At 31.0% G+C, this 21,786-nt stretch overlaps 3 protein-coding genes across 7 annotated transcripts; all 3 read right to left on the bottom strand.

The window, feature by feature from the left end:
• Window positions 1-575: 575 nt before the first annotated feature.
• Bma-mom-2 (wnt family protein) lies at window positions 576-4,636 on the bottom strand (the record flags this gene model as incomplete). Its single annotated transcript, XM_043073334.1, has 6 exons — window positions 576-708; window positions 934-1,142; window positions 1,266-1,446; window positions 1,950-2,181; window positions 2,603-2,832; window positions 4,566-4,636. The coding sequence occupies 6 exons, from the start codon at window positions 4,634-4,636 to the stop codon at window positions 576-578; spliced, it is 1,056 nt and encodes a 351-aa protein (XP_042929268.1).
• A 1,614-nt stretch (window positions 4,637-6,250) lies between these two features.
• Window positions 6,251-10,893, bottom strand: Bma-sma-6 (Protein kinase domain containing protein; the record flags this gene model as incomplete). Of its 2 annotated transcripts, XM_001892744.2 has the most annotated exons (16): window positions 6,251-6,328; window positions 6,443-6,550; window positions 6,676-6,807; window positions 6,919-7,098; window positions 7,445-7,616; window positions 7,745-7,897; window positions 8,071-8,215; window positions 8,303-8,387; window positions 8,495-8,636; window positions 8,760-8,850; window positions 9,072-9,188; window positions 9,291-9,405; window positions 9,714-9,803; window positions 9,920-10,048; window positions 10,413-10,549; window positions 10,788-10,893. In XM_001892744.2, the coding sequence occupies 16 exons, from the start codon at window positions 10,891-10,893 to the stop codon at window positions 6,251-6,253; spliced, it is 1,980 nt and encodes a 659-aa protein (XP_001892779.1). The 2 variants fall into 2 exon arrangements, with proteins under 2 accessions (XP_001892779.1, XP_042929267.1); XM_043073333.1 differs by lacking the exons at window positions 9,920-10,048; window positions 10,413-10,549; window positions 10,788-10,893 and having other exon boundaries at window positions 9,714-9,770.
• A 3,528-nt stretch (window positions 10,894-14,421) lies between these two features.
• Bm8830 (Uncharacterized protein) lies at window positions 14,422-20,944 on the bottom strand (the record flags this gene model as incomplete). Of its 4 annotated transcripts, none has more annotated exons than XM_043073329.1 (17): window positions 14,422-14,747; window positions 15,361-15,534; window positions 15,753-15,932; window positions 16,098-16,260; window positions 16,445-16,673; window positions 16,861-17,020; window positions 17,100-17,221; window positions 17,379-17,540; window positions 17,636-17,706; window positions 17,909-18,080; window positions 18,253-18,708; window positions 18,920-19,307; window positions 19,549-19,750; window positions 19,998-20,106; window positions 20,245-20,444; window positions 20,556-20,620; window positions 20,815-20,944. In XM_043073329.1, 17 exons carry the CDS (start codon window positions 20,942-20,944, stop codon window positions 14,422-14,424), a joined length of 3,309 nt encoding a protein of 1,102 aa, XP_042929263.1. The 4 variants fall into 4 exon arrangements, with proteins under 4 accessions (XP_042929263.1, XP_042929265.1, XP_042929264.1 ...); XM_043073330.1 differs by lacking the exon at window positions 14,422-14,747 and adding an exon at window positions 14,830-14,897; XM_043073331.1 differs by lacking the exons at window positions 19,549-19,750; window positions 19,998-20,106; window positions 20,245-20,444; window positions 20,556-20,620; window positions 20,815-20,944 and having other exon boundaries at window positions 18,920-19,011.
• Between the last annotated feature and the right edge of the window lie 842 nt (window positions 20,945-21,786).

Below are 21,786 nucleotides of genomic sequence, written 5' to 3'. Positions count from 1 at the left end.
CATCTTTGAAATACAAAATTGTTTAATTAATTTGTCTCATTTGAATTCATATTCTAATTTCTTTTAACATATTTCTTTTTCTCATTCCTCTATTTATTGAGCATTTTAAGATGATAAGCTACGATAAGATAAATATTTTGAGAATTCTGAATGTTCATGAAAACACAGTAAAGTTAATTTTGCAGTAAATTTGACAAAATGAATACGATATTATTCATTATGCAATGGAACAGTTGCATTGAAATATAAATTAAACAATATATACTTATATATAATAACAAATAAAGATAGAAAGAAATTGTTATCTTTAATATACAAAGCATTGCAGCTACTCGATGCTTTTGAATTAAAAGAAGAAAAGAAGGAAACTGCAAATTTTTTTAATTTTCAATTTTAAGATAGTCAAATTATCATTTAAAATTCGAAAAATTTCTAAATTTAATGATAACTGTGTTGATCTTATCCCATCTCAACAAACAAAACAAACAACTAATTAATTATTGATTTTACAAAATTACTATAAATGAAAAATGTTCTTCCAATAACCAAACTGCATTCTTTCAAAATTTGCAGAATTACTTGCAAAAATTATGGCTAACAATGTGATGACATATGTCACATTTCACTTCACAACACCATATAAATTTACAATGACATTGCTGTTCCTCTACCATACGAATTGTTGTGTAACCTCGTCCACAACATATCCTATAATCAATTAAAAAATTTTCAAATTTTTTCTTCTTTGAAATCTTTAAATTTCAAGGGTTTTGTATTTTACTGTAGCGATATAATTTGAGAATTTGAACATCTTTTTGATATTTTTGGATAAGCACAAAATTTATTCTTTTTTTTTCCTTTTTTTTTTAAGGAAAAAAAAAAAAAACTAATAACAATAAATTTTATCGTAGTATAAAAGTTATAAAAACGAACATATTGCACTTGTCAAAACATTCACGACCCTGTGGACTTCGAATATCGTTTAATTGATCTTCCTTGCAATAATCAAGGGAATCATCTAAATAAACAAGCACATTGTCCAGGAATGATAGTTGTCCAGATTTGTGCAGATATCTTCCAGAACGACTTCCTGTTCTGCCCAATTGTGGTATTAAAGTTTTACTTTCTGGTGATAAATTAACCTAAATGTATTAATTCATTTTAAAAAAAAAGTTTTTTTTTCTAAATTTCAGTGATTACGAAATAATCAAAAAAAAAAAAAAAAAATAAGAATGAAATAAAAATAGTAACAATCTCTTTCTAACCCTAGTAGCATGCGAATATTTTTTTCTTAGCAATAAGCCAACTTCCTCTAATTTTGGTACAACTTTCCAGCATGTTTGCATCACGCATGATCCACTAATACCATGACATTTGCATTCACGATGCACGCTGCTCGATACTATTTTTCGTCCAACTCGATTATTATGCAAATTCATCATTGAACTGAAATGTAATTGAAAAATGATGTGACATTTATAAATATTTCTAAGTACTTAAAAAAATATTAAAGGGACTGCATCATCAATTATTTTCTTTATCAGTACGCTCTATAAAGATTTTCAGGCGATTAAGTATTAAATTAATTAACATTATCCATCTGTTATTTTAACGATGTAAATCAGAGTTAATTTTAATTAATCTACAAAAAGTAAAAAAAAAAAATTGTTCGTAATTAAAAAAGTTAACCTATAATTAATTTTCAGATGTAGTTTGAAAATAATTGGTTAATAAGCAATTATCTATTTTATTACAGAGTATTAGTAACTAATCGAAATTATATACCTGAAATTAGAAACTAATAATATTTGCACCTAACATCTTTTACAAGTAAATAACTAATGAACAAAATAATACAGATAAATAAGGTAATACAAATACTAATTCATCTTTATCGGACAAATAGAATTTTACTAATAAATAAAATTAAAAAAAAACGAATAACAAACCGAGCATCACTTGCACGTGCTAAATCAGCTGCATCCATGAATTTACGCCCAAAATTATTCGCAAATTTAATATTATCAGAGCAACCTGCCCATTTGAATTGTTTTGTGATACGTTTTGGATGAAATCCACAACTACAACTTGCAATTGTTCCTTGTGCACATGCTCGTGCTAATGCACGACTTACTGCAGCAGATGATAAAGCGAATACATAAGCTGATTCTTTACTTCCAACTAAATAAGTTCCTTTTAAGAATATTTTATGTAAAGCAAGCAAAATAGTTATAAATTCTAATTTTAGCACAACTATGATCAAATTTTTAACAACTCATTATTAATAATGCAAAAGAATTAATTCCTAAAAGTTTGATATTAATTCCTCTACAAAAAAAAAAAAAAAAAAAAAAAAAGTTAATCACTGTCGATTTTCTACTCAAAATGCAAATATTTAATAATAATTAAGAATTATAAATGTATGTCATATATTATTTTATCATTATGAGGATAATAAAAGAAAAAAGATGAAATCTTAATAACATAATGGAGAAAAATCGAATTCTTTTTATTAACCGTAAATATAATTTAAAAAGAATATTCAAAAACCAAAAAAAAAAAAAAATAAACTTTGATCCTAGTTATGTATTTAAAAAAATACCTTTAAGATGAGAAATGGCAAAACCATTGCGACTTGCTGAACAATTCCATTGCTGATCATAAAATTGATTTTTGCATTCATGTAAGGCAGCTTTCAAGCCTTTTACAACATAACGTATTGCTGTAGGATGTCGCAGACACAAATCACTTTGTCGCCTTGTCAATCCCGGTAACAAACCACAAAGGACGCCATCATCACGAAATACATTATTTGGTGTTTCTGATAGCAACCTATAAATTTAACCTTTACAAATACAAATATTTTCCATGATTTTCATTTTATAATATTTAAAATTTTTTTAAATTTAACAATTTCTTTTTTAAAATATTTTAAAATAATTTTCCAAGAAATTATAATTTATTCACTGAATATTTTTATTCAAAAAAAGAAATTTAAAAATATAAGTAATTTTGTGAGAAAATTCATTTTAATTATCAACTAATAACTAAATTTAAATGATTATTTTTTTTTCCTTTTCATTCTTTTTTTTTTTTTCTGTAAGAGAAAGTAATAAAAAAGAAAAAAAGAAATAATAATAGGACAACAGAAGGTAACAAAATATATAATTTACGATAGATGGTTTTATTATATCTATGGTAACGTCCCTTGTGGTAACAGACCGCAATGAGATTTACAACCGAATGTTGCATCAAATTAATGTTTTCTACTCCTTTTGACCCTTAAAAATTCTTAAAATATCACCAACATAAACATTTTGACATTATGCACCTGGTAAGCTAAAATAATACAAATTATAATTTCTTTTATTTTTTTTTTTTTTTCACAAAGAAAAACTGTAAGATTTCCCAATGATTATTAGAAAGATGAAAATAAAGTAAAATATAAAAAGAATTTTAAAAATTAAAAAAAAAAAAAGATGAAGAAAAGAAGAGAATAGGTTTTGATATTTGATAAAAAATTATGATTTACAAATAAATTAAAAATTCTACCAGTGCAACAACTATTACGCTCATAAACATAATATTAAAGATGTTGAAGAGGAAACATTTCATCGTTATTGCAACTTATCGCAGTTTATTATAATAAAAATTTTTTCTTCTCCTTTTTTGTAATAGTTAAAAGAAAGGATTTTTCCTTAAATTCAATTTGATCAATGAATTATTTTTCAATAGCACCAGAAAAATCAACAAAAGAACTGGAAAATTTCATATGCTGAAACAATTGAAAAAAAAGTGAACAAAAAATAGCTAAGTGTGAGCTATTATTTTAAGTATTATGTAAAATGTATTTATTTAAAAATAAACTAATTCATTTGATAGCACCAATTAAATGCAAGTTAAATTAGTATTCTTGTTAAAGTTTAATATTGCTATTTTGAAGGAATCTGATTGATTTAATGTCTCATAACATTTATCTGTGTTTTAGAGAGCAATTATCACTTTGAACTATTTTATTGCATCAGAATAAATGATAAACTCATTTACTAATTTAATTTAATTATTGCAATATAAACATTATCTGCATCTTATCAGCTTATCTTTAGCTCATACAAATAATATGACTCACATTTATATTGTTTAATTTCATCGTTAATTTTATTTCATTTTAATTTTATTCCTATTACTATTTTATTTTTAGCTTTTTTTTCCTTCTCCTCTTTACTAAAATATATATAATAATTTATTTCGTTGGCTCTGTTATATCAAAACAGTGATAAATGATATAAGCCCGATATAATAAATAAGTGATAAAATGATATAAGCCTGATATAATAAATGATATAATAAATAAGTGATAAAAATATTTGTTGTTAGAATTAAAAAAAAAAGGAGAAAAAAAATTAATTTTAATACTTTTCTTTCGTTTGTAAAATAAATTTTCACTTAAATTTTTAGCAATCTTAAATGAATTTTCGTTTTTGTTTTTTATTTTTTTAAGATTCAAAATATTAGTTTAATTTTAGATTAATTAATGTAAGGAAGAGTGAAAAGAAAAAGCTTACCACCAACAATGTGAAAATGAATTGAAAAGGATGAATATTAGTTGAAGAAGTATGACAATTTGAGAAGACATTTTCAATCTTTTAAAGCAGTAATGAATAAATAAATAGCAAGCGATATTAATAGAACGGACAGAAGAGAGATGATCGAAAGAAGTAAAATGGATCTTCCTTTTCCTTTTTTTTTTTTTTTTTTGTAGCATTTACAATCATGATAACTGTATCTCCTTCTTTTTCTCCTTTTCCCCCTCTCTCCCTCCCTTCCTCTCTCTTCAATGGTGCCGCCTTCATTTACTGCTTCTATTTGTTTCATTCGATACTTTCCTTCATCTTCACAAGAAGCTATAAATCCACAACAATTAACTCATCACACTCTATAAAATCCACCATTAACCTTGACCATATTTAAAAGAATTTGAAGTTATCATGATGTTCTGAAAATTGTAAATCATTCATCGATTGAATCTTGTTTACTGATTAAACCATTTTGACAAGAACTCTCATCTCTTTATGCTAATAATTTTTTCTTCCTGTTCTTGTTAAAAACCATTCATAATAAATACATAACTTTTTCTTCCCTCCAATAAAGATGAAATATGGAAAACAGAAATTTAGATAAAGGAAAAAATAGAGTTGTTCATATTATGTAATTTATTAGCACAGGATTAAAATTTATATTGATAGCCTTTCATATTATTTATCAGCCCTGATACGTTTATCTTTAAATATCTTATTCTAGAAATATTAAACATCTTACTTGAGTTTTTATTTCTTTGGAATGCTCTCTTCACTCTATCAAATTCATATCCATTCATTACTGTGATCTATCTATCTATCTATATATATATATATAGATAGATAGATAGATCCAAAATACAGTAAATGCATAGAAAATTTGAATTCAAAAACTTTTATCATTGAAGAAAGAAATGCAGCAGAAACAGTGAAACAATCATTTTACAGTGACGAAAAAAGACATTTTTTTTAATGCACCATTTGATGTATATATATATATATGAAAAATAAGGCCTAACCAAAAAAAAAAAAACAATCAACAAATTGATGGACAAGCCTTCAACGGATTAACAACGATCCCGTAAAAAGAGAAAAACAAAAATATGGACAATAAACAAAAATGAGTTAAACAAGACGCTTGATCCTTTACTTTCTACATATCCATGAAACAATCCCCCTTTAATTTTATAACATTTTTTTTTTTTTCAAAGCGATTATAAAATAGAATAAAAAGAATGGAATATACAGATCAAAAATATCTGATGCACAGAATGACATCCTAATTATCAAAATATAAAACTAATACACTTATGTTGCTACTGGAAACAGAATACATGTAAAAGCTTAACAAAACAGCGTAACAAAATCTCAACACTTCCTTACTTTTTGTGAGATCAGAAAAGTTGAAATACCCAAAAAATTGACATGCAAAATAAAAAAAAAAACCAACACTTTTTAGACCGTACTAATGCTTTTTACTTAGGTATAACAGTGATGCTATTTAACCAGCAGAAAATACACAATTTAATGTAATTAATTGTACCCAACATTAATTACTTATATGCTGTAAAAGACTGAATACAAAAGAAAAGAAAGAGTAAACAAAAGTAATAAAATATGAAAATAATGCAAAAATAATTTTGAAAAGAAATAAGAAAACAAAGCTTTGCATGCTAAACAGACAAGGCCTTCGCTGAACAGTCCTGTTTGCTGGATCCAGAAGTCTGTGCACCACCCAAACCATTATGCTTCTAGAAACATACGTTATTGCAGAAATTATCTTCCGCAATGACAAGCCAACCAAAAATTTCGAAACTTTCTGAAGCAATAAATAGAAAAGAAAAAAAAAAGAAAAGGTAACGTACCAAAACCGTGTCTTTAATCTTTCTTTTGACACGTAGCGCAGTATGTCGACAATCGATGCTTGCACTCCAACATTCCTCTATTAGCTCACAGATTTCTTTTAGACATGGCTAAAATTAAAGCATGTAAAGTGGAGCTTTTAAAGATAGATATATGTTTAACTAAGAAAATTAATTCAAACAAATTCAAGTTAAGAAAAAAGTTAGGCTTTTAGAATGATGCAAAAAGAAATTACATCTCTCATCCAAGCATCCTCCAATAATGGCCTCTTGCCTTCGAAACAAACAAGTCTACGCATCTGTTCAAATGATGGATCCGGATCGACCATACCATCAAATGGTTGCATCGGAGGTCGCGCTTTCAATGACTGCAAATGATTTATATATATACTACTTAAATACAAACACATATACACAAATAAAAATCTCTTTACTGCAAACAAAAAACTTGAACACAGAAGACTGAATTTTAAACTGACCATCGAATTATCGGAAATACTTTGATGATCCACCACTACACTACTCGAAACATTGGTAACATATGTGAATATATCAGGATTTGCAATAAAGCCAGGCATAAGTTTTGCCGTCCCACTTCCACTACCACTGCTTCCAATACCACTGTCACTTTCCGAAGCTCTTGAAAGACAATTATCCTCCTGAAAAATTACGCTATAAAAATGCCTCTCACTTCATCATGCCCATATTAATTAAAACAGTGATACATTTCAGCTGTTTGCTAAAAGTCTACATCAAGATCGTTTCCAAAAGATTTACTGAGGAAGATTGCTAAATCAATTTTCTTTAGGCGTTGAAATAAATCTAGCAAAACCTAAAAGCAGATTCATGCTTCAATATTTCTTTTTTTTTGATGACAGCGAAATAGAATTTTATATTCATCGTTTTTTAAAATGGCCGAAACGAAACAATAATTAGAAACTGGAACTTTATTTAAAAAAATTATCTAACATACAAATATAATAATCGACTTCATCGCAAACTGACCTGAATTCGTCGCAGGATTTCCCAAATAACTAGCGCAAATGAATAAATATCAGCCATTTTAAAATGATGAAAATTTTTAACATTTAAAGATTTGTCAAGAACTTCCGGTGCCATATATCGTTTAGTACCCACTTGTATATTTATATCCATCCTAGTTTTCACCATATCCTCACTTAAAAAAAAATAATATTTTGCTCAATTTTTTTCTTGAAAAGGACTGATTACTCCTTAATCTCAAAAATTTTCTAAATAAAACAATTAAAATTGTGAAAGCAACATTAAAAAAAAAAAGATACATACGTTAATGCTAATCCAAAATCAGCTATGCAACAAACATAAGGCCTTTTAACGATGATATTTTTTGATTTCACATCACGATGTGCAATAGCCGGTTTCTGTGGTGTTCCCGTTCCATGTAAAGCACTATGCAAATGTTCTAGACCACAAACTGCACTGAAATTCAAAGGACTAGATAATACATTTTCCAGCACCATTTCTATGGAATGAAATTTTTGCACATAGATCTTTTGCAATTTACAAATCCATGAATTTTATATTCTACTCTTTCACTTTTTAACTTTTCTCTACAACAGCAATGTGTAGTTGCATTCGAAAATAAGTCTTACCTGTAGGCTAAATGTAAAGCTTCGCTCACCGACAGAGTTTCTCCACGTTGCAAATATTCAAAAAGAGAACCGTAAGCATGAAAATCCGTAATTAGAAGCATTCGAGTAATTGAATCTTCGCTTCCGATATCAGCAGCAACAAATTCTACACAAATCAAAATTAACAAACTCTTAGAAAGTCTAATAAGGTTATTTGTTCATAAACATAGCAATTATTTAATGGAATACTTACGTAATATATTCTCATGATTTAACATTTGCGTTTGATAGATCTCTTTTTCATTTTTCCATGAATCTTCTTCTGTAGTATAAAATGTCTGAAGAAAAAGCACTATTAAAATCAAAGTAACTGAATAAATAATACTTTCAACAAAACAGAAGATATCTTTCGACAAAAGAGATATCAAACCAACGAACAGTTTACCTTGACAGCAACAATACGATCACCACGATAACGTGCTTTCTTAACTTCACCGTAGCGTCCTTTACCTACTACAGATAAGAACTCAAGATCTTGAGCAACCGTGCGTTGATTTAAGCTCGCAAAACCAGAGCCTGAACCACTACTGAAACAAAATTTTGTTAAGTACATAAATAAAAGATAGAATCACAGATAAATAAAAGAGATGGAAAACGAAAACGACAAGCTAAAATACTGGAAATGCTGGAGTAAATAAAACGTTCATTACCTGATATCATATAGCATGGGAGCTTTTTCAATTTCACCCGTATCAATCGTTTGAAGCGTTGACTTCTGAAGCGATGGCTTCAGTTTTTCAGCTGTAAAATCTACCATTGCAACTATTTTAAGAACTGGTGACATATATTTCTACGTAACGTCCAAGTTAATCTATGACATTAAACGACTTTTTTTTGTTACAATTGAAAAAAAAAAAATTGAAAAATAAAAAATTAAAAAAAAATATCCATAATTCACATTTCATAAATCACCTATAATTCATACGAATGCAACGTTTCTTCAAATTTAAAAGAAGTTTTACCTATAATATCCCATCGCCAAAAGAGAAGTAATGCAATGCCAACGAATAGTGAAAAAAGTACAGCATATAAAATAATTGTAACTGTCACACAAGAAACGTAATGATCAACAATTACTCCTGAAAAATAAGTATCCTAAGCTTTCAATTCTTCTTTATATTTTCTGTTTCTTTTTTTTCAGTCGTGTAATAAAAAAAATTTTTCAACAATCTATGAAATACCTTCAGGTGAAACATTTACGTAAGCTGGGACAGACAAATTACGATTACAATAATTTCCTTCTTGACAGCATGCAATACTTTTTGGTCGAGCATGTGCAACCAAATGGGCTTTACACTGAAAAATACTTATTGGAAGTTAGTATTTTAAACTTATTAAATAATCAACATGTAACTGGGATTATGCGTATTCCATTTCTCCGAATAGTGGTTTTTTGTTTTCTAATTAAAATTAGAAATAAGACTTACAACTTTAAATCTAATTTATAATTCAAAAAAATGTCATATATGGTGATATATTCATAAATGATATATTCTAAGGCTTAGAAATGGTAGTTAATACCATAAGTCTAATTTCTTAAATCGTACAAAAAATGAAGCGAACAAAATAAAAAAATTTTTGTGCTGTAATTATAACTATCTTACCGTAAAGTAGGAACCGCCTGAGCCACGAGTTAATGGGGCGCAACCGAATAAATGCATTGTTTCTATTTGCTTCAGTGTCTTATCGTAGATCTAAAAATCGAAATGACAAATAGCAGGAAGAATTTTAATTTTATAAATAAATGTGTAAATTTGTATGAAAAAAAAACAGAAACTAGAAGTTATAATTCATTTGATCTCGAACAAACTTCTTCAGTGAAATGAAAGCAAGAAGCTTCCAGATGTTTGATGCATGTAAAATTCGTAAATCCACCACAAAATTCCGGAGCATAATTACAGTAGCAAAAGCTTCGCTCATCTTCATATCGTGCCGGTGCCTGAAATTTCATAAAAATATATCACATATACTTCTAAAATTAAAGTTAAAGCAAGTTCAAATTAAAGAAGCTTGTGTCAGATAAAAATTCAGAATCTAACATCTCTGAATAAAACAAATAAACGACACTAATGAAATCAATTTGTTATTTAGTATTATCAACATTAAATGTGGGACAGTGACACGGATAAGAACCTTTTAATTAAAATAAAATTTAGCTCTTTTCTTATTGCATGTCAACAACTATGCGATAAGAGCTAGAAAGCAATAAAATACAACCTTAAATCATAGAAAAAAGTAAACAAGTTGTTGAAAGATATGTACGAAGTATACATCTCTTCTATGCTCACATCTAAATAGCATACATTTTTTCTTTTTCGATCAGCTTCTGACTCAATCCTGCTTGAATTGAATTGATGCGGTCGTCCCTGAGCATCAACTGGCACTGATAAGTCACCATCTGCATCGTACCGTTCAGCCGAATCATGATCTTGTTTACGACCTTGAAAATAAAAGCGTATTCACTTGATGTGATAATATATAACTGCCTTATTAATAAAATTGTACCATTAAAGATTTTTAGAACTCATTAATAGTAAATATATTGAGTATATGTGAACATACGTACGTGGGGTTTGAAAAATACTAATCTACAACTTCTACAACTTCATGTTTCTAACGTTTACTTCTAAATTCAACAGACACTAGTGATAATGACATTTCAGTTTAATAAAACCAACCATATTCCTGCAAGTTTCCATTGGCAGACAAATGGAAAAATCCAAACAGCAAAACAGCAGTGAGCATTTCAATCACCCCGAATGTCCATAATTTCACAGATTTCATCTGAAAATTTATTTTTTTTCATTATCATAATTTTAAGATTTCAATTTTCGAATTCCACCATTATATGAAATAAGTTTTGTAGAAAAATTCGCACTTTTCAATCATGTCTTCATTACTACTGCATGTGTAAAGAAACGAAAAAACTTTTATGTTCCATTCATAAGCATGTAACGGAAAACTTACATAAGGACTTAACACCTTGTAGTTATTTGCAAATTGCTATGCATGTATAAAGTTGTCAAATTAATTCCTTAACACTTACCGTTTGAAGTTGCAGGAAATAACAAGAAAATCAGTTAAACAAGTCATACTTTTTTTTTTTTTTTTTAAACAGAACTAAGTTTATGATTGTTAATCAGACGGGACTGTTTACTAAAATGAACTATCAATTAAGAAAAATACACTTGAAAATGAACCGATATTATTAGAGAATGTTTGCACTAATACGTTAGTATTAAATTAAAACATTCATACGAGGGATTTTTTTTTTTTTTAAATAAATAGTCAAGCAGAGAAAAACGGAGAATTTTAGAAGAGAATGAACAATGATTAAAAAAAATTCTGGCAATCAGGAACAGGAAATATCGATATGATGGGGGTCATATTCAGCGATTGCCAGGAAAAAAGAAAACTAAAGCAAATAAAAAAAGCAAAAGGTGGGAGTATTGCTACTCGGATCGTAAGTGCATTTGCTCCGACATAGCGGCGCCATTCACCCTTTCCAATTTAGTTTGTCCATCAGAAACGAAGCGCGCAATTTAAATTTTAACGAAAGAAAAAATAAATAAATAAATAAAAACGAAACTTTTCTTTAACTAGGGTGACTTTTTTTCCGATCATTTTCTGATCTTGGATAGACAGAATCCGGCAAAATATGTTAATCATCAAGCTGTAAAAATTTTCATCTCTTTCATTGCTTAATAATTGCCCGTATATTTATTTTTTATAGTCTCGAAATAACTCATATTTGTCGACATGTTTTAATATTTAGTATAATACATGCAATATAGGTACCTATATTTATGGGATAAAATTCTATATATTCCAGTTCTATGACATTTCCACCAGTTCCAACACAGTTAACCTGCAGTCAAAGAAATCAAACGCTTGCAATCTTTCAGACAGTATTCAACACCAATGTAGTGAATAATGCGTACTACATGACATCGGGTCTTGTCATGAATACAAACGCAAATACCACCACTTACAAAATTGTCGAATGTTTCTTAAATTGATTTCCAATTGTTCTTAAATGGAATTTCCGGAAATGAGTCACCGACGCATCCGAAATTCAAAATTCCTCCGCATTATTCCACAACCATACCTTCAGGTAAAAAGATAAATGCACATATTCCAAACGACAAATACGGTGCAATTTTTTCGCTAGAAAGTAACATTTTGCAGCTTACTTTCTCGAAAAAATTCCTCTGGTCGTAAATTGAATACTTAAATCCAGTTAACTCACTCACCGAAATCTCGGTTCCTAATTAAATTCACAGTTGTTATCCTTTAATTAACGACTGATTTGTAGTAATAACTCTGTATATTTCATGCACTTTAGTTCTTACAATTCCAGTCACTGCATTTTTCGAGTTAGAATCGCTTCCTATTAAATTCTATTAGACCAAACGTTTAATGAATTACCGAACAATTTTCGGAAAAAGACAAAAATACCAAACCAGCATACAACAATTCAGGATAACATCAGGATGTTGAATGTCATGCAACAATGGCGAAGTAACTTTATACCATATATCACTATACGCAAATTTCCATAAAAGAACTGATGAATCCATAGCCAACAAACTATTCTGCTCAATTCATTCCCTGATTAAACACATTGGAAACTAAGAAAAACCAAATAATTTAGATACCACATTATACAAATTTAAAACAGTAAAATCTCTAATCATTCAAGAAAAAAGAAAAAAAAAAAAAAAAAACAAATTTCGAGGAATCATGTAGTGTAACAATAGCTATGTTGAAATTTAGCAGCTTCGTCCCTTACCTTCCAGAAAGAAAGTTTCATTTCATTGGACGAAAAACGATTAAGACTAAAACGAATACATTATAAACAATATATCAGTATGCACAAAATCTTTAAAACTAAGAACTAAACAAAAAATTTATATGCACTCAACAACACACCAAAAATTAAAAACTTTCTGGAAAGTTGAAAACAACTTCGACCAGTTAAGTTGAGTCTTGTAAAATGAATTCACATTTCATATGTAAAAGCTATAAAGTAAGCAAAAACGAAATTTTATCACTCAATGGAATACAAAAAAAAAAACAAAAAAACAAAAAAAAGGAGACAAGATACAATGAGCAAACCTAATCACCAAATACAAAACAGATTATGTATAATAGCAAAAATTATCAATAACAATTTGAATAATTGTGAGAACAATGCTGTAAATGAAAGAAATCGGTTACCCATTATAATGCCTTTTCTTTTTAAGTAAACTACTATTAAACAGGAAGATTCGCTAAGAAAAAATCTCGGGACATAAAAATTCTCGAGAAGCTACATACTTTTAACATTGTTGAAAATTCCTCCCTGTAAATCAGCAGTTCATCTAAACTTCCTGCTCAATACAATTTGAATCACACAGAATTCATAATAAATTAATTAATTACAATAAAGTACGAAGTTTTACAAAAAAAAAAAAATTGAGAGCTTTCAAATTTTCGTTTTACGAGTCCACGCTTGCACAAATCGAATTAAATGTAAAATGAAGTAAAGTGTAAATAAATAATACTAACAACTGTAAATGATGACTGATGAAGATACCCACCCTTAAGCTTTTATAAACAATATACACATAAGATTACATGCGGATCGAAGATAATAAAATCATCGGCAATGACGATAAAATCAATAATTGAAACCGTGTTAACCAACAATTCCAATGCATAATGAAATTTCATATTTCGATCTAAGCAAAAAGCATTCCAGGACTGAATAGCTCGTTCAAAAAACGACGTATCATGAATAAACATCAATTTAATCTCGTAAAAACGTATCGGTTTCTTTTCAAAAAAACGATCAGGTAACATCCCACAGACTTCATTCTCAATTCGAGGAATCGGAGCTAAGGTTTTAAGATGATTAAAGGAGGATATGTTCAACAGGAATGGATATATTAAATATGATACAGGTTGAGACAACATGCATATGTTACAATTAGTTTCATCTTGCTTATACCCGTATTAAATACATCATTCAGCCATTCATCACATGAGATAAATCATTCATCAAAATGGTGAAAAAAACAGAAAAAAAAAAAAAAATGATAGAGCTGTACAAACTGCACCCCACACAAACTTTATAAAGTTAACCTTGCAACTGAAAACACAATACAAATTACAAAGCATGTTACATAAATACAGATAATCTCACTACTGCCTTTTCAACAGCTGTTTTCATTGGACGGATTTATACAAATGCAACTATTCCAGGAATAAGCTCTATCCTCCCACTGAAAAATATACAAGCGTACGTTACCCACGGTACTATTTCGGCAATCAAAAAGTATGCGCTTCCGAAGCTAATGATGATATTGGGATAATACCGGGATTGGTTGATGAGGATGCAACAGTACCAAACAGAGATGTTTGATAACTGTCACTGTAATAGATTGAATTTGAACATTTTGCTAGTACCGGTACTGGAACAACAGCAATTGTACGTCGATTATCACTACGAATGCCAGCAAAAGAGGCATTACGCAGCTGCGCTGTTTGAACAGTGATACCATTCGGTACATTTGGACGATTCTCCATTGATAGTGCGAACGACGAACAGTCTCTTACCATCCCATTATTCAGTAAATGTGAACCAACATAATCAGCTGGAATTTCGTGGCAAAACTATTACCACAATATGAGGTATTTTATATGACGGGGAAAGAAAAAAGCTTTACACAAATTACATTACTTTGACAGACAGTAAAAGTCTTTCGGTGATTTGAGAAAGCCATGTCGCATCAGCAAGCAAATTCCTAAAAACACGTTATCTAGCAATTGAAAAGCAGTGGAAAAACAAAGCATGACAGAGAGAAAAAAGAAATGTTTCAAAACAACATCGGTTCAGTCCGTTATCACAACAAATGATCATTCTGATAGTTCAGCTGACTATTTACTACACTGCTCTTTGGTTTATGATGCAACTCTGAAACATCCATGCATACAATCTGACTACCTCCCTCCCGCTCCCTACCTACTATTAGCAAGTTTAAGGATTAAGAAAACGTTTACTACTACATTTCTGAAATTATTAACATATAAAGGTTTTTATGAACCGATGCGATATATTCAATTTAAATAAGCTTCTTTTGTTACATTATGCCGATGAAAACAGTGCAGTTAATCATAACGCACTCCTCATTTCAAAATGAAAATTATTAACATATAAAGGTTTTTGAAGTTAATGAACGTTAAAAAATAAAAAAAAAGAGAACCAACCTCCAAATCGACTCTCCATATCATCCGCCGGTGGTGCTACTTTTGTCCTTCGCACCTGCCGTAAAGCAGTGTTCTGCTGAATCTGATATGAAGAAGTGCAGTTTGAACGCTGCTTACTTCTAGTTGCAACATTCGGTCCTCGTTGTATGTTACCCGCAGCAGCGTAACCGCAACCTGAAAAATATGTCTTCATTTTTCTAAAATTTTGCCAAGCACTCACGGTTGTCTCCAAAAAAACTTGCAACACTGTAATCCAATTTTCATCCACGATTCGGTGAACAAAATTTCATATTACCTACTATTTTGATGACACAACAATTATTACTGGGATTCTTAACTACCATTCAGTGTATTAAATAACTATATTGAGTATATCCGATTTTCATACGTACCTTGATACATTCGATCTTTGGAATTAATACGTACTGCATCTGCGATGGAAGTAGCAGAATAACTGCTTCTTTCATTTTTCAATTCCGGATGAAAAACAAAAGTTTTTTCAGTTCCAGATGAAGAATGATGATGACTAAGTCGTCGATGTGTTGGTACTTTCACAGTTCGCGCACCTTCTACTACAAAATAAGATGATTTCAATAGTGTATTTTAAAAATAAGCAATTTTCATTCCATAAATAATCCCTTAATTCCTTATTTTAAAAATAAGAACTTTCATTCCATAAATAATATTCCTTATTTTCTTAGCTACAGTTGGTTTGTGTGAAGTATAAAAGCATGTACCATTTGTTGTAGTTAAAGGTCGAACTCTGCTCAAAACTGCTGGTTGCACCTTTTGTATGGCTACTTGCCTTATCGTTGGTTCGATCTGTGACTGGTGTTCTACATGTCGGATTTCCGTACAGCCGAATTCATTCATCTCTCTTTCACGATCTTTCCTTTGTCTCTACAGCAGATTAATTCCTCAATTCATTACAAGATGAAGGAGTTTAAAGAAAAAAATGTATAAACTTCAGTTACGAAATTTCTTTCATTTTTGAGAGAGATTCATGAAAAGCAAATCATGTATTCATATATTATGAATTATTTCATTTCTTGAACAAAATATATGTTGGCATGAATAAACTAACATTATATATATGATCGAGATCAGAAGAATGCGATGATTTTGACGGCATGTACACATAACGATATTCTGGACGTATCACGGTCCTACCATGAATTGGTACACACACTTCATGTGGTGTTACTTGTGATGTAGCAGGCTGGTGCACCGTATCTGCATGAGAACGAACTGTACGAATAACCCGCGGAGAAAATCCTTTTTTTCGCATCACGTGAGGTACATAATTCGAACTTCTGAAACGAGCTGAGGAACTGATAATCAGAGATTTTAGTCTTTCTTTTCTCCCAATTCTCAAGATAGTAAAAAGTGAACTTTTCGTGAAAAAGAAAAAAGACTGTACATGGACAGAATTATGTTCACTATTTGAATCGTCGTAAAAAATGTCACTTTTTCACTTTGTCGAAAACTTTGAAAAAATACCGAGTGCCATTTAAGTTGACTGATGTCACTGGACTGTATTCGTAAGGATGTTCAGATATTACTTCATCAGCAATTTTTATAGCCGAGTTTCTTCCTAAAGATAGCCGACTGCGTTCAGACCGTAAATTATAATCGATCTGATCGAAATGTTGCTGCGCCTCTATAAGTGAATAACAGTACGCTACATGAAATGTCAATACGACAGTTAAACAAAGAAATCTTGATAAAAAAATGACTACCTTGGTTAACAACCGTTAACTGCACCGGATCGCGCAGCTCTCTTTGCATCCCGTCTGCCGTATTATTGTGAAAACTTGGCAGTTGAGGTAATCGTTCTACATCGTCCGGCAAATCGTGCACACTGCAAGCATCAAATGTTGACAGCAAAATATTTTAGGAATGTTAATGAAAACAAACAAATATATTTCTGCTATGATTAAAACATGGATAAAACAGGGAAGTGTTTCGGAATAAACCTCAGAACTTAGCCAATGATGAAAAAATCTTTGGAAACAAACCCAAAATTTTGTTCCATCGAAAAAATATCGGGAGGTGAAGACCTTGTTTGCTGTGGATAATCTACAGTTGTTTTTCCATTGACTGGCACCGTCAGTAACCTGGCATTTGGATAATAGATTTTCTGTTCCGGATCGATATAGACATCCCGATATGATAAACCGCTAAAACAGTGAAACATCATAAAATAAAAATGCTATTTTATTTTGTGTAAGATTTTATTTTGAAACCAGCAACTTGGTTAACTTAATAAAGATACCCAGCACAAAATCTTTCCATCGGTGGTGATGAACACATCCGACTGTTCCTTTTCTGTGGCACAAAAGCAACCTGAAAAGAGATTTGCTTGGTCATAATTTTATTTTCACTTTTTTCTTTCGCCTAGACAGACTAGTATTGATCCTGTTCCACTCAGAAATAACAGGAAAAATTATAGTGGTTTTCGACATAAGATTTCCACTTTGCATTCCTAAATACACTGCATTAATTTACTACGTAAAATAATTACAATAGGAAGAGTTCAAAAAGAAACCGGAATAACTTGTGGGCAACGAGGCTGTTGATGAGGCAAACATATCTTTCGCTCTACTATAGGATGTGTTCTGTGATCGAATTCACTTCCCACGTAACTTTCTTCATTACGAGGTAGACGTCGATTTCTTGCATCCTCCGAAACCTGTGGTTGTGGATAACCATATAAACACCTAGAAACAAAATCAATTGCGCAGAGGTCTTGAATCAATAAAAACAGTTCTGTGTAATGTCATTGGGAAAACCATGTAAGTCCATATCTTCACAAACCGCACTGATAAATTAGAATTTCGAAAACAGTCGCAGAACATATTATCAAAACATGTGGAGTGAAACAAAACATACGGTCCAGTCGCAACAATCCTTTCCTCAATCGGATATCGGGTCTCAATATTGCTGCGACTTACATTTGCATCTTCATCTTCCTCTAAAACCACACACCGATGATGAACAGCATCGTATTCATTTAAACCCACATCTTCGTTTGGATGCGGGGATGATGGTCGCGACAAATCGACCATTTCTCGATACCCATTAGGAAAAAGTCTTTCATGAGGTTGCAATAACAGATCCTCCTCCACATGATGGTCATGACAAATGTCATTTTGTGAAGCAGCAATAGATGCTGTCACAGGATTCATGTAGCACTCCTTCTCTGCTACCGGAGACAGTTGAGGAGGTGATGGTACGTAAAATCGATGTGGATCGAAATCTTCACAAAGATGACTCTCAATACTCGGATCTTCTAGTGATAACATCGGGTTCGATGTCCAGTTTTGTTGTATTTCGCCTTTTTCTGATCTGAAATGAGGCAAATTACTTGCATACATCCATATGATATTTAAAAGAAAAAATCTGAAATATAAAAACTTCAAGTTTTCAAAACAGGAAAAAAACACACTGCGTCTTCAAAATAAAATCGTTAATAAAATTATTCTTTTTTTGCCAATATCTTCTGAAAAGACACATTAAATCTCTCGCACTTGAGTTAAATCTAAGACAAATGACTCACTTCAATGTTGGACACGCTGTCACATCCTGAGACAAATCTGCATAATCTGTATCTAAATCCAGTTCATTCCACTGCCCAGAATAACTTGCCATCACTTCCGCTTGTTCTTTCGCATCAAATGTATCTTCGTGCTCTTTTTGCAACCTCTCTATGTTATCGATTGATTTCAGCGCAGTTTCTGGCTGCACTATTTCATCTGTCGGTAATAACGTGGAAATAGAAGTTGGTTGTATTAATGCTTCCACTGGAACTTCATCAATTTCAGTGGAATCTTTCACGCTTTGAGAAGCTGTTGCAACATCATTATAAATATGACTATTACCCGTATTATCATGTTTGACAAGAACATTATTCGATGCTGACTCTTCTGCTTCCCCAGCACTTTGCTCTAAAAATACAATTCCATCAAGCCTTTTTATGTAATAACTTTGTTAAATTATATAATTTTCAAAAAATATTGAAAATGTCAGTATAAAGACAATATGGTGAATCTATTTAAACAACAAGTACTGTGCTATTTAAGGAGACAATAATAATGCGCTTCAACCAGTGGAAATTTTTTCAGTTAATACTAAGAAGAATGTGAGTCGAAAATCACACCCATTCTGTTGGAATAACAAAGGTAATACCTTTTTTAGATAACCGTTTTTTCTGCCGAAAATGTTCTAAAGAGAAGTTGTCTTCATCAGATGAATCTCGTTTTCTTTTCTTCCCTTTCTTGTCTTTCATCTTACCATTTAATCGCCGATTAATTTTAGCACTTATCCGTACTTCTTCTTTGATATGATTAGGCGAAGATGAATTGTTTTGTCCACTTGCTTCACTTGACACCTGTCAATTTATATATCCTCAGATCTTGGGATAAATGAATGAAGACAGTTTATAAAAACCACTAATATAAAAAAAAATATTAATTTTTCCTGAATAAACAGAAGTTTGGACTTTTCTCGCTGGTTTATACGTTGTATGAGAAAAAGAGAAAAAGCTATGTAAACCCTAAGTGAACATTTTGCTGTGTTATAATTTTGGACTGAGGCTCTGAAATCTAGTAAATCATAGTTCCAGTTGAAAAACTTACTTCATGTCTAGATACTCGCAATGAAAGCTTGAGATCGTCTTTCTGTTCCACGGAGTACCTTGTTGAGGTAGCCTGAGATATAATACTTCCATTTCGACCTGAGCTCTCCCTGAAAATCGTTAATGAACTGAAAGAATTATTCTAAAATGAAAGAAAGTTAAAAAGTCACTTTAAGCATTAACATTTGAATAAAAATATGTATCACATTCAGTTACTTCCAGCACTTAATTTCATGATTGAAACAAACTTAGGTGATGCAATCGGCGTGGATAATTGCCTATAAGGCGGCGAAAGAATGGGCATTTCCAGACGTGGGGAAACGACACGATGAGGAGGAGAAAGCAAAAATGACTGACATTCATCGCTAGAGCCTGAATTCATATGATAGCCATGCTGGGAACGCATGTGATGTCCATAACCAACATCTTTCAAAATTAAGCCACACTTCTGAAAAAAAACAAAAAAAAAAAACACTACAAAACTTTGCTTTTGTTGGAAAAAGAGAGAAACGTACAAACGACTGCACATGGGCGCAACTCATAGAGTTAAGGAATTAACCTTGCAATTGATAAGCAACATGGATTCCAGTTCAATGCTAGGATAAAAACCGTAGCAAACTGCTTCTGAAAAAGGTATTACATCAAAAAATAAAAGTGATGTAACATTATAGCAGAAAACAGTGCAGGGATATAGAGGTTTCATTTCAACGTCAAAGTAAGCACGATTCGGCTGGCAGTTTAGGAAGGATTACCTTGACCGACTGATGTTTGACAATGTCTTCCGGCCTATATGCTGGACTGAAATCAAATCAACTTACTCTGTGACGGCATTGCAGCAGCATCGTAATTTGTACCGGAAGCAGCCGTCAAACCACGTGTTTGTGTCACACGCTGCCACGTTTCCCAATCGAGTCCCACCAAAGTGGCATCGTTCTCTTCTATCGACATAACTGTTCACAGAAGAATAACCAGTAGCAAGGAATAATTTAAAATCAAAATTTGAATAAAATTCCAGTGTATCCACGGATTCCCTTATCACAGACATTTCGTATAAACAATCACCATTATACACAATATATAAATAATCATGTTGCAGCAGAATGCCTCCATCAGTACTGGAGGATAAGCTGAAAAAAATCGTCCAGCAATATTAGAGAAATGTAAAATCCCGAACGTAAAATTTAACTTCGATAACGACATTCACCACAATGGTACATTACATCATCGATATATCTTAAAGAACCTGGAAATCAAGCGTAATATGTGAATAAATTAATAAATAACAATATCTTAGGGAACGAGTAAATAACAGCAGTGAATTGATAGCGCACGAATAAAATAACCATTCTAATTCACTATCATCATCACATGATTCCCCAGTCCATCTTTCTCTTTTTCGAATCTAAAAATTCACTTAATTCCACTATAACCGAACTCTTCCACTCAAACAAAAATGAAAGCTTATAAAAAAGGTAACCTTTCCAAAAAAAAAAAAAAAAAGTAACCCAATTATTCGTCAGGCGTTTACATACAACGATGCTTTAACCACTTATGTATAAAAATCCAATCCAGAATTCCTTCCGCTTCTCTTTTCTGCGTGGAATTCCGTTACTTTATGAAGTTTATTTGTACGAAAAGAGCGAGGGAGAGAGATATATGTCAGAAGAGGCAGCTCTAGACAATCTTCGCAAGTAAGCTATGAATGGGCAAGTTTGGTGGTGAATTTTTTGAAGAAGTTTGTGAGAAAATGCAATTTCGATGGTTATGTTTTTTAAACAGAGTTTACATGC

The sequence above is a fragment of the Brugia malayi genome, assembly GCF_000002995.4.
Source record: "Brugia malayi strain FR3 genome assembly, contig: Bm_v4_ChrX_scaffold_001, whole genome shotgun sequence".
Classification (NCBI taxonomy): domain Eukaryota; kingdom Metazoa; phylum Nematoda; class Chromadorea; order Rhabditida; family Onchocercidae; genus Brugia; species Brugia malayi.
This window is presented reverse-complemented; position numbering and strand designations above follow the sequence as displayed.